Genomic DNA, 12,500 nt, shown 5'->3' with positions numbered 1-12,500 from the left:
AAATACAGTTTTCAAAGATACAGATTGTCAAAGATAAAGAAAAAATTTGGTTTTTTTCTAAAAATTACAAAAATTACTCTCAAATTATTTTAATATAATTTATATAGTTTAATATCAAAATAACTCAAGTGATTTTCAAAAATTAAAAAAAACGTTTCTTCAATTTTAATACTCTGTATCTTTAAACTAAGCTGTTTCAAACATATGAAGTTTTCATCTTAAATTTATGTGAGAAATAATTCTTTAAAATCTTGTACAGTACTTAGAATCCATCCTATTTGGATTAATATATCTATATGTTTAAACATATAGATCATATTTGTAGACTGCCAATAAATTTAATTTAAAAAACATATGTATATTTGTACATATCACACATACAGTAATCACATATGCACTACTTACGAAACAAATATTGGATACATAAGATTATTAATAGTGATCTCAACATTTGGTGACTGCCATTCTCGTAAGACAGGATGAAAAATTCCACTGTGAAGAGTGTGTTTAGCTAGAACTGTTGTCATCTTCATTATGTTCTAATTTGTTGTTCGCTTGCAATAAAGGTCCACAGTAATTCTTCTTATAGATACACACTACTTGATTTTATCAGTCTGATATCTAGATGACTAATTGAACCTACACATACTTCAAATAAATAATATATAATAACTTAAAAATAAATAACTATAACTATATATAATAACTTAAAAGCAATGCAAATATATATAAGTACAATTACATAAAAATAAAATGGTTACAAAAATAACTCAGCTACACAATAAAATACCTCTCGTGCATTAGAAGTTCTCTTTAATATCTATTTTTATCAATATATATTAACTCTAATCTCTTAACTTATATCTTATCTTTTTCTAATACATGTTTCTACTAATGTAGATTAATTTTTATTTTGGTTCAATTTATTGTTCATCTTCGTCTAATTCTTAGAAAAAGATGAAATTATTTAAATCATGATTAAAATTAAATTATGTTAAAAAAGGCAATTCTAAAAAGACAAACGAAACATAAGTTTAATCAAGATTAAATTGAGTTTTCTACACTGATAGAATACATTGGTAGAAAAGGACATCAAATTAACAAATTGAGAACATACCTGATTATACAAAGTTCTTTACGAATAACGTGTAATTAATACAAGATAATGTTTTCAGATTCACAGAGTTGATGTCGTGAGTCTAATGTATAATGAGCATGACACACTGAAAATACAACTTCGTGCCGCGCGAATGTGACGTAACAGGGTTAACATGCAGAATACTAAAGAGCATAAGTATTAATAATTACATAATTTCTCATTCAAGTATATACATATATTTCTCAATACACATTAGTGTATTGTAATTTTTATCACAAATGTGTTGAATGTCAAGAAAAAAACCATTATTAATTATTTTTATAATTAACAGCAACAAGTTCGAAATCCACGAGATTTTAAGTTCGTATCACATCACTTGAAACATTGAACACCATGATTGTACCAATTAGAACAAGGAAATATTTGTCCAAATCCCACCTCGGCTTCTTCGTTTTCAATGCAAATCAGTATGATAGGAGCTTGAAAATCTATTTAAGTGTCACTGGCCACGATTACCACGAGAACAATACAGCGCATGCTTCAACCTAACCTAACCCTAACTTCATCTTCTTGATCTAACCCTAATTTGACCTAACTTAATCTGGAAGACGACGGGACCAGACCACCAGACGTGGTGATTTTTTACAGTCGCCTTTATGTCAAAGACGCGTGATACTCTGTGAACGATAGCGGCGCCGGAACAGCTGTCCACCGTCAAACGTTCTCGGCTGCCTGCTGCCGTCAGCGTAGTTTCCGCAAAGTTTCTCTCGAGAACGGCGTGGTAAGATTAAATAGCGATGACGGATGCATCGAATTTACCGGGTGCCTCCACGGGCCAGAGGATGATGTCAAGGATGCTGCGGCAGCGGGCCCAAGAGTTTCTCGCCTCGCGGAAGCACGCAAACAACCTGTTAGAGATAATCAGCCACTGGGACGTAAGTAGAACCACGCCGACACTCGGTTTATGCGTTTCCTGGTGCCTGAATTTAGGAAATGAACGTATTTAACATTAAGAACATCCAAAGAGCTCTGTTTTAATTTGTAGGAAGCTACTTCTTCGTGCCTGCTTACAATAGAAACGATATTCGTGGAAGTGTTGAAGCGCGGTGATATGTATATGGAGAGTACGATAGCCCTTACCATTTCGGGTAAGATTGAACAACTTGTTTATGTTGGTTGTAGATAGACAAAGATAAATAGGAATAATATTTAAAAGATTATTTCTTTTTACTTGAACTTCTTGCTCTCTGTTCATCTTTTTTTTCTCTCTTCAATGTGAACAGAAAAGAAGGGAAGATGAAGTATAAAAAAATTTAATTAAAAAAAGAAACAGGTTTTAAGTTGGTAGTTGAATTTCTTGGACTTTTAATTTTTTTCCTCTTTGATGTTTAATTGTTTCTATTTTATTTTAAGAAAGTATGATACTGCAACCACAAAGAATAAAGTTATTATTACATTTTGTATTATATGCAAAAGATTTCTACAAAACTATATGTTTAAGGATTTATATTTTAATATTGTACAATTATATTATATATGAAATAGAACCTAGTCCAGAATCTCGCTATACTACTTGGCTGAGAAATTGCTACGAAGAAGTTTGGAAAAAAGTACTAATATCTATGGAGAAAAGTCGATTGGCTATTCAATTGCAAGCCCTTACTACTGCGATGAAGCTAATGGCTGAAGAGGGTAAAGCTGTAATGGAGCCACGCGATAATCCAGGATATCACTTTCCCCTGCATCGTTTAAAACCTATTCTAATGACTCTACTGTCTCCTGAAAAGGACAATACTAATTTAATATCGAGATTCCAAGAGATCACCAGCTGTCCTGATGTTTTGTATTATACATGGAGATGTCTACCTTCTCTCACCCCGAAAAGACAACCGAAGGAAGTTTATATAAAGAATCTTCTGGAACTTATAGATAAAATACCACTGCCAAAAGAAGAAGAAGGTAAATCTTTTTTTCTTTAAATTTTGAGTTATTATATAAAATAATCCAATTATATACTCTATATAAGTATATTTCTTTAACTGTTTTATTATACAATATTGCAACCTTTGTATAAATATATGAAGTATTCAATTAAACGCTAGTGCTGCTAATAAGTCTTCAAATATTTACAATGCTTAACTCCTTGATCTTTTAAGTTTTTAACTGAAATAGATTCATAGTTTTTTGTTTATTAATTTTATATTTATGATCTTACAAATATAAATAATACAAATAGTAATACAATTGATGTTCGTATATTTCAGCATTGAAAGTATCAGAACATAAAGAACTTTTGTGTGGACTGCAACAAGGTAATATAAGTTATATTAAATATTACATAGTTTACGTTATCTCAAATTTTGATTTCATTAACGTATAATGTATCTTAAATTTTTTTTTGCACTAGATGCTGCATTTACGTGGGATCAATCCAACGTTAAACGCGCATTAAACAAAGTCTGGGCTTGCATTATGCACTGGGAATTAACGCCGCAATTGCACAAACAGTTGCTAATAGTTTTATTGGAACGAGTCATGTCGCATTTAGAAAAACCGATATTATTAACCGACTTTTTGATGGACTCCCTAGACGCAGACGGTCCTGTTGGAGTGCTCGCACTGCAAGGCGTATTTATACTTGTCACCAAACACAATTTAGAATATCCAAATATTTTTACCAAGTTGTATTCGATGTTTGAGCCTGAGATCTTTCATACGAAGTATAAAGCTCGTCTGTTCTACTTGTCCGATCTATTTCTCAGTTCTACGTAAGTATTTTATGATTATGGCAGAACCGCATATATCAGGAGTGGCACTATGTTTGTGCGTTTTTATTGTACGACAAAGGCTACAGGACAGAGAAATTCTCGTATCTTTCTATTCCATAGCCAATCAACAGGCTTGAAAAATTTGTCATACGACAAATATGCACAAATGTAATCCCATTCCATGAATTGAGAAAATTATAGAAATTAAGAATAAAACAAAGAATCGAATATAATTTCACATAAAATTATCTGAAAATTCTTTTCTTTTTTTAGACATCTACCAGAAGCATTAGTAGCAGCGTTCGCGAAACGACTCGCACGTCTAACATTAGTCGCACCACCAGAGGATATTTTGATAATTCTACTTTTTGTGGGTAATCTGTTGCTTCGACATCCAGGACTGAAGAGGCTGATAGATCATCCGCAGGGTGGTGAAGCTCCTTCAAATGCGAGCACCGGAGCCGGCGATCCGTTTCTCATGGAAGAGCGTGACCCATTGCTGAGCAACGCATTGCTCAGCAGTCTCTGGGAGATCCGGGCATTGCAGTGGCATATTTTACCCAGCATCGCCAGCGCTGCGCGTTTCATTCGTGAGCCACTGCCTTCTGTTGAGTACGACATGGCATCGGCATTAGAACGCACTGGAGGTCATCTCTTTGAAAGCGAATTGAAAAACAAAGTCAAAGAAATCATGCTGACATTCGAAAGACCAAGCTCTATGGCACTGCCGAAAGGAGAAAAATTGTTGCAATATTGGCAGCTCACTCATTGATCCTGTACACGGCGTGATCGCGACGCCGAGAATACAATATATGAAAAAAGAGTCGTCATTGAAGATCGTTGGTGTTACAGGTGAAAAATAAAGACTTTTTGTGTTTTATATGGCATATCTACAAAAAAACCAATACAGTATATTTTTCTGTGGCGTTGAATATCTATGTTTGAAATGAGTTCGTGCATAATTCATCGATTATGATACAAACAAGAAAAAAATGCACACTCGCTTTTTGTTGTTTATCTATCTCAGTTATATGTAAATTGATAGCTTATGTTTCTTGCATAAATTGTGTATAAGTGCGCAATACTGATTTGATTAGTACTTTTTAATTCTTTCGCTGCTCCTTACGGTATAAATTGTTATCATTTTGCAATTTGTAAGTATTTGTAAGAATTTATGAAATTTTAATTCATCACATACGTTCTAAATATGTATATACACAACGTAAAAAAATACCGTAAAAACAAATATTAATCTAATATTTCATGTGTTGCATGACAAACTTTTTAAATGTATTGATTAACTGCAGAATTGGAAGATCCGAGAACTTCTCTGTTCTGCAACCAATCGACAGGCTTGAAAAGTTTTGTCATGTGACACATGAAATATTGATCTGTGATTACGATCAAGTAATTCTTCTTTCTTGATAATTTTATATTAATAAATAATTTACAAAAAAGAATATTATTTTTGTGTTATTTAAAAGATAAAACAATTATAATCTACATTAATGAAAAGTCTTTCATATCATTTTTTATTGTGTAATATGTGCAACTTATTTTATTTTTGACATCAAGTATTTGAATTATAAAGATAACATTTGTATATATTTATAAATACTTATTTCGAGAATTATTTGTGGTTAAATAAAAAAACATACATGTGTATTTATATGAAATTTTATTTTTTAATCGAGATCATTAAGTCGAAGCTGAAATAAACTACATGCTAATTCATTATTTGGCATATATAAAAATAGAATTTATATAGTTTTACATCACTTTTAATTTTTCAAAAATGAACTTCTGTTCAAAAATGAACTTCGATGCAGCGAAAGAGTTGAAGCTACTCATCCTTTTTGATGTTACTAAGCAATGGGGTCGCTAATGGATAAACATTTAATCCATATTCTAAGTAATTTGCATAATTTGCAAAATAAATATGCCGGTTACTATACATAACATTCTCGAATAATGATTTTTTGTATGCAGGAATGTGAGATAATAAACTGAGATATTTTAATTTAACAAATAACTCATGATATAGTGCTGTTAATATACAAAACTTTATAATACGTAGGTAAGCATAATTCATTGCAGTTTTAATTATAATCTCTATTCGGGGTCTTATATTTCTCTTTTTATATAAATGTATTTCTATATATGTATATTATTTTTATCATTAGCCTTCTTTGTATGTCACAATTCTGTATATTTGCGCCTCATTGCATAACGTCTCTTATATGTATATACAAATGCTTTTATGTACATCATTTATGTTAATAGATAAGTTATTACAGTATCATTATGTATGATGTCGCTTTGTGTCTAACACCTGAAAAAATAGTATAATAAAAGGTTATTAATTTTGATCGAATCATTTATTTAGTAGTAATATATAATGAAACTATTATATTTATTAATCATCAATCTTTTAAATATTATACATAGTTTACATGTAACTAAAAATCAGGATTCAAAGCAAAAACAATTTCTATATTCAAAGTAATTACAATGTCTTGCTACAGAACTAAAAAAATTAAATTTTTTCTGTATATAAATATTATAAATATTAAAATTAATATTTATAATTCTTTAAAATTTTAAAAACAACTATTTAAAAGTAAAAACTATAAAGTACTAAGCTAATTTACGATAACATCTGATAAAGGAAATTGCTCTTTATATACAAAAAATTTTTTCTCACAAATGCACTTTTTTATAGTATCTTTTATACTCTATTGTATATTCATGTAAAAATAATTCGCATAAAGGCACGACAATGTCTCGCGCCATGCTTAGTGCCGAGACACTTCCAGTGTCTCCAGATTTTTAGAACAAAAGAATTATAATAAATTCTTACCTGGACTAATAATCTCCATTCATCTTCATTCAAAGCATGCTTTATCTTCACAAGAACATTCGCTGGGATGTCGGAAGGCATTGAAATGGATGCAGTATTCGGCATAGAAGGCACATATTGCACTTGCAACAATTGTGACACTGTGGGTCTTGCTTTTGGGTCGTGCTGAAGACACTTTCGCATGACGTCGATTAAAACAGGCGGTGTGCGTTCATAAGTCTGACGATTTTCGCTATTTGTCGTAGTAGAGAACGAAATATTTGGTTTCGGATTAGTTATAGCATTCACTTTTGCCCACTGAGTACGTATATGCTGGAAGGGGGTATATCCATATACCAAACTATATAATATACATCCCAATGACCATACATCTGACTTGAAACTTATCTGTTAGCAAAAAATATGGAAATTTTTATTCATTTTGTACACTTTTCAATTTATAAATTTTTAATTTCAAACTTCAATATTGAGATATGAACTTTTAATCTAATTTCAATTTGATTTTAATTGAAGTGATTCTAAAGTAAAGATTCTAATATAGCTAATCATTTTATCGAAATATTTCTTTAAATAATTACAAAAAATATATTTTGTATTATTAATTATTTAATCCTATCTTACTTTGTATTTAACGTTGTGTGTAGGCGAATCCCCGTTTCCACTAATATCCATTAAGGCTTCTGGACTAATGTAATTTAACGTTCCAATCGTAGTATTTTTTACAACGGATGTCATATCCGAATTTAGATTGGAGGCAATTCCAAAATCTATTAATTTGAGTCGACCTCGTACTAGTAAAAAATTCCCTGGTTTCAAGTCTGAATGTATGACCCCTAAACACAAAAATGTATTTTGTCATAAAATGAAAATGATTATATAATGATTATATGATTATATATCTGCAATTAAGCGTATTATTTTTTTACCGTTATCATGTATGTGTTTTACAGCTGTGAGCATTTCAGTCCAGTAATAGAGAATCATCGTAAGAGAGATTTGTTTCTCTTGGGACATGGATTTCAAAAGTCGGCTAAGATCAGTATCGCCCATTTCCATCAACACATAAACCATAGAGTCTTTGATTTGACTGAAACAATTAAATGAAATTAAAAACTTCGTTAATTTTTAGATTTATTAGATACCACACTTCCAAAAAGCTTCCAAAAAGTTTTCATCGTACGAAATTATTATTTTTGAATTTGTAATGTTACAATATATACTTACTAATCGAACATTTTGACAATGCAGGGTGCCTGTAATTTACGCAGTAAGGAAATTTCATCCAAACAGCCTTGGGCAGAGTCTTTATCCATCTTGCTCAAGTCAACGCATTTGATGGCGCGTAACTCGCCGCAGGATACATCCTGCACTCGCAAAACCTCGCCACTCATTCCCCGGCCGAGGGAGCCTAGGATCAAGTACTCTTTATCTTTTATAATTAATGTTTTGCCTTGTTGTTGCGGGGGAATGCTCAACGGTACGGTGAACTGCACGTTTGTCATTTTATCTACGATTTGCATTGTCTTGTCCTTGCTTTGTCTCTCGACGGAGTAATGCGAATTCTTGCAATTCGCATTCGGAATGATATTGTGGTCTCCACTATGCTTTCGAGAATCATGTATTATCTTTATATCCATATTGGAACCAATTATCTGTTTGCCTTCATTTTGATTTTGTACAGTATTTCTATTTCCTAGCATATTAGATTGTTTGTTCTCCTTTATTTCCTCAATAGATTCCATCGATTTCAGATCTGAATATAAATAACGCACATAATAAAATGCAATCATAATAATTTAGATTTAATTACATATAATTTGATACATAGCAATGCTTACCTTTATAATTTGTTTCTATTTGCATTAATTTCACATTTGATGGTCCATTTATCTTCTTATTTCTATCCTCTTGTGTTTGTGAATCAGATGTCATGCTTTTTATCTCAGAACGTGTATGCATCTTTGATTCCACAGGATGAACCAAAGACTCTCTGGGCACCGTCGTATCTGTTAAAGGCCGCCTCACATTTTTTACATCCATTCCAAAGTATCTAAATAATGAAATTTAAAATTAATATTTTCTGAATTAATATTTTCGAATCTGTTCGAATCTGTATGAAAGAATGACGTTTCTTTTCAGTCTTAACAAGGAATAAAAAAATAAGTCTCAAATAAAATTTTTCATAACAGTTTGTAATAATTACGAATTTAATATATTTTGATTATAAAAATAAGAGCAATCTTATTGTTAAAAAAATTAATTAAACATTATTTATTTCTAATACATAAAATTGTAAAATAATATTAGAGTATACTATAAACCTCGAAGAATCAGGTTTATCGACAATAGGTGTACAAACTGCATTCTTAGATATTTGCACTTGGTCCCTCGTAAGAAAGTTTTTCCTTTCCATTGGTGTATGTACCACATTATGATACCAATTGGACAATATTGTAGAAGGAGTTTGATTTTTATTCAGATCCCCAGGTAGTTTGTTCTGTGGAGTTTGAAACAATTGCTTATGTGATGTGCACGAACTTGGATGCACATTAACTTGCATATGTTTTAATGGAGTTTCCAAAACCAAGTGATTAATCGTAGCTAATGATTTGCTCGCTTCGCTGAGAGAGGGTGTGTTAAATTCTGTACAGGTATTTTTCGCGGGTGTATACTTTTCATTCGCTTCATATTTCGTAACATTTTTTTGTGAACTATGTCTTACAGCATGCATTAAGTTTTCAGACGTCTGGGGTATGCAAGTAGCAGATTCCAACAGAGTGTTCGTAATCTTCTGAGAATCCTCCTTATTATTCTTATTTGCCTGCTCGATAAAACCATATGTGCCTTTATATCGTTGATCATCCTTACTTAGATTTAGCTCGCTATTCCTTGTTAATAACATCTTATTCTCTCCTGATGTGCTGTACATGGATTCCTCTTTTCTTTTATTTAATATATCTGACATATACGCATTTTCGTGATGCAACTGATTGCTATTTATTGTTTGAAAATTCTTATTTGAATCTATGTTATAATCCCCTTTATAAACTGACAGCAACGGTGGAGGTAAGGTTATATTTGTCGAATGATTATAAACAGTATTTGCTTGATTCCCCAAAGCAAACATTGTTGCAATGTGATATTCCTGTGAGTTTTCTTCGTGTTTAGAGTTGCAAGTCTCTAGTTTACTCGAATCGCTAAGTGAAATATGACTTTCAGAATTTATATCGCTAACTTTACATTGTTCCCTATCAAAGTTTAGTCCTTTTTGTATAGAAGTGTTAGTCACAATTTCAAGATTCTCATTTGGCAGTACACACGTAACTTTCAAGGCTCCGTCCGTTGACTCAATCGATGACGAACTGTTTGTTTTAAGTACAGACGATTCCTGTAGGACTTCAGTAAAATCATCTTGCGGCAAAGGCTTGAAATTGTCTAACTCATCCTCAGATTGACAGAGTTTCTCTTCGCTCTCATCGTCATCGTCGCTTTCACATGCTAGAAGTGCTTTGAGGCGTACTGGCTGAGACTTTGGTAGTGTAACATTCTGTGTAAGCAATCTGCCGGCACTTATATTATCAAAACTGCATCTGTCATAAGATGTATTTGTCGTAACTGTATTTGTCGTAAGATCCGACATAATTAAAGATTTTTGAGGTAATCTTCACTAATCTCTATAAGAAAAAAACAATATAATAGAATACATATATCAATATATTATAATCAATTACAATTAATTTATAAAAAAAAAGTATGACATGAAACATTAAAAATTATACCAGTTGTAATAATTGAATTTTATTTTGATATTTTGCATAGAAAAAAGAATTAAAAGATTTTGATGTATAAAGCCAAGTAGACTTAATCAAATATTAAATTACAAGATATTACAAGATATTACAAGATCGTTCATATCTGTAATTCTCTTATAAATTTATTATTTTTTTTATTAAAAATAGATACTTTTATTATTGAATTTATTTAAAATAATCTTAATTATAACAACATTATATATAAGAATATTATTATGCTTTTTTTAATAATGACGTATTATTTTAGCTGTAAATCTCTTCTTCAAATATATATAGTAATTTTTTTAAATTATCACATTCTATTAAAGAATTACAAAATTCCAAAGTTTTATAAATATCTTTTTATGCTAAAGCTATATTAAAAATAAAGTCATGTTAAGTTTTTGTCTCAAAATTTTATATAAAAAATGTGATATTTTAAAAGATTCTTAAACTAATATACTAAATAATGAGCAATATAACATAGAAACAGTTTCTTCATAAAATAACATAAATAATACAATAAATATATCTTTATATAAATCTTGAGACATAAAGACTTAACAAATAATTTTATTTTAATACAGCTCTAAAAAGATATCTATAAAACTTAAAAATGTTATAATGAAGTGTTTGTGTAACACACAAGTTAAATAAGTTGTTATTCTCATTATATGGAGCAAGCATTTCTTAAATAAGGCTTAAATACATAATAGATTCATATAACAAATATAATACAAAATAAATATGTTAAACATATAATATATATTAAATGTATATTTTACATAATAGATTTAAATAAGATAAAATATAAAAATTAATATGTACTTTTCTATATAGCTACTTGTTTTCATCATAAAATAATGATTATACTGAAACAATCCATACACAATATAAAAATACAAATCAAATTTATATGGATATAAATTAATATTAATTTCATATTCCATTGCAATATAATTAAATTCTTTCTGTTAAAAATTTCTACTTGGCAAATTTATTCAGAAATTATCTATTTTTATCAACTAATTTGTTATATAATATATCATAGGAGCTAAATAAGAAATTACTTTTATTATTTTAATTAGGAAGACATTGTTGTACAAATTTGTAATTGTCATTATGAAAAGCATAGTATAAATAGGAGTTAATTTTTTATTACTTTTCTTTTTCTATCTCTTTCTCTCTTTCTACAAGATAGATTTCCAGTCAGCTTAATTTTCATAAGCTTCCCCAAAGTAAACAGTTACCCGAAGAGACGTATTTCACGTATGTGCTAGGAATCCATCGAGAGAGAGAAATAGATGTCAAATCTATTCTTCAGTGATCGGTCTCACGATTAAAGCACAAAGACCAAAGAGAATTCGAAGGAATTGTGAGTAGATGAAATACGCACCTGTCAAACTGAGCGGTCTGGAAGTCTCTGTAGATCCAAATCATCGATCGACAAAAGGTACACTATGCACGCATATCATGAGTCCATCTACACTCGTTTACACGTTATGCGAGGATATTATTTACATTCTGTTACATTTGTATGATTTCTATCTATATACGCTACATGACATCGTCACTTCATGCATCGTTTTCAAACTTGAACGTCTGTTGATGCCTATTCGAGACTGTTCGAAACTCTACCGGTCAACCGTGTTACATATGGCGACTATGGCGTTTGAATTCGCCAACGCGGCGTTCATTAGTCAATGTTTAGGGACAATTGGCGGCAAAATAAGAATATTTTAGAGAGAAATTCCCCACCTTTGGCGGGATATTCGAATGTCATATTTTTGTATCTTCATATATATATATATATATATATATATATATATATATATATATATATAATAATATATTATTATTATATATATATATATATATATATATATATATATATATATATATATATATATATATTATATATATATATATATATTATTATTATAATAATAATATAATATATATAATATAATATTATTANTATA

At 30.2% G+C, this 12,500-nt stretch overlaps 3 protein-coding genes across 3 annotated transcripts in view; 1 reads left to right on the top strand and 2 right to left on the bottom strand.

Annotated features, from left to right (window-relative positions):
* LOC105627133 (heat shock 70 kDa protein cognate 3) overlaps positions 1-425 on the bottom strand; it is an 11,177-nt gene extending 10,752 nt beyond the window's left edge. Inside the window, exon 1 of the mRNA XM_012208418.1 lies at positions 406-425. Within this exon, the coding sequence (XP_012063808.1) occupies positions 406-425 (20 nt within the window). The remainder of the gene's footprint in view (positions 1-405) is intronic.
* A 1,471-nt stretch (positions 426-1,896) lies between these two features.
* Positions 1,897-4,639, top strand: LOC105627135 (nucleolar complex protein 4 homolog B). Its single transcript, XM_012208420.1, has 6 exons — positions 1,897-2,034; positions 2,145-2,247; positions 2,645-3,058; positions 3,364-3,411; positions 3,507-3,867; positions 4,141-4,639. Exons 1-6 carry the CDS (start codon positions 1,897-1,899, stop codon positions 4,637-4,639), a joined length of 1,563 nt encoding a protein of 520 aa, XP_012063810.1.
* A 1,240-nt stretch (positions 4,640-5,879) lies between these two features.
* LOC105627132 (probable serine/threonine-protein kinase mps1) lies at positions 5,880-10,367 on the bottom strand. Its single transcript, XM_012208417.1, has 7 exons — positions 9,049-10,367; positions 8,566-8,777; positions 7,952-8,480; positions 7,654-7,814; positions 7,349-7,560; positions 6,728-7,114; positions 5,880-6,199 (listed from the first exon to the last, which is right to left on the bottom strand). Exons 1-7 carry the CDS (start codon positions 10,365-10,367, stop codon positions 6,170-6,172), a joined length of 2,850 nt encoding a protein of 949 aa, XP_012063807.1. The 3' UTR covers positions 5,880-6,169.
* Between the last annotated feature and the right edge of the window lie 2,133 nt (positions 10,368-12,500).

The sequence above is a fragment of the Atta cephalotes genome, assembly GCF_000143395.1.
Source record: "Atta cephalotes unplaced genomic scaffold scaffold00008, whole genome shotgun sequence".
Taxonomy (NCBI): Eukaryota; Metazoa; Arthropoda; class Insecta; order Hymenoptera; family Formicidae; genus Atta; species Atta cephalotes.
This window is presented reverse-complemented; position numbering and strand designations above follow the sequence as displayed.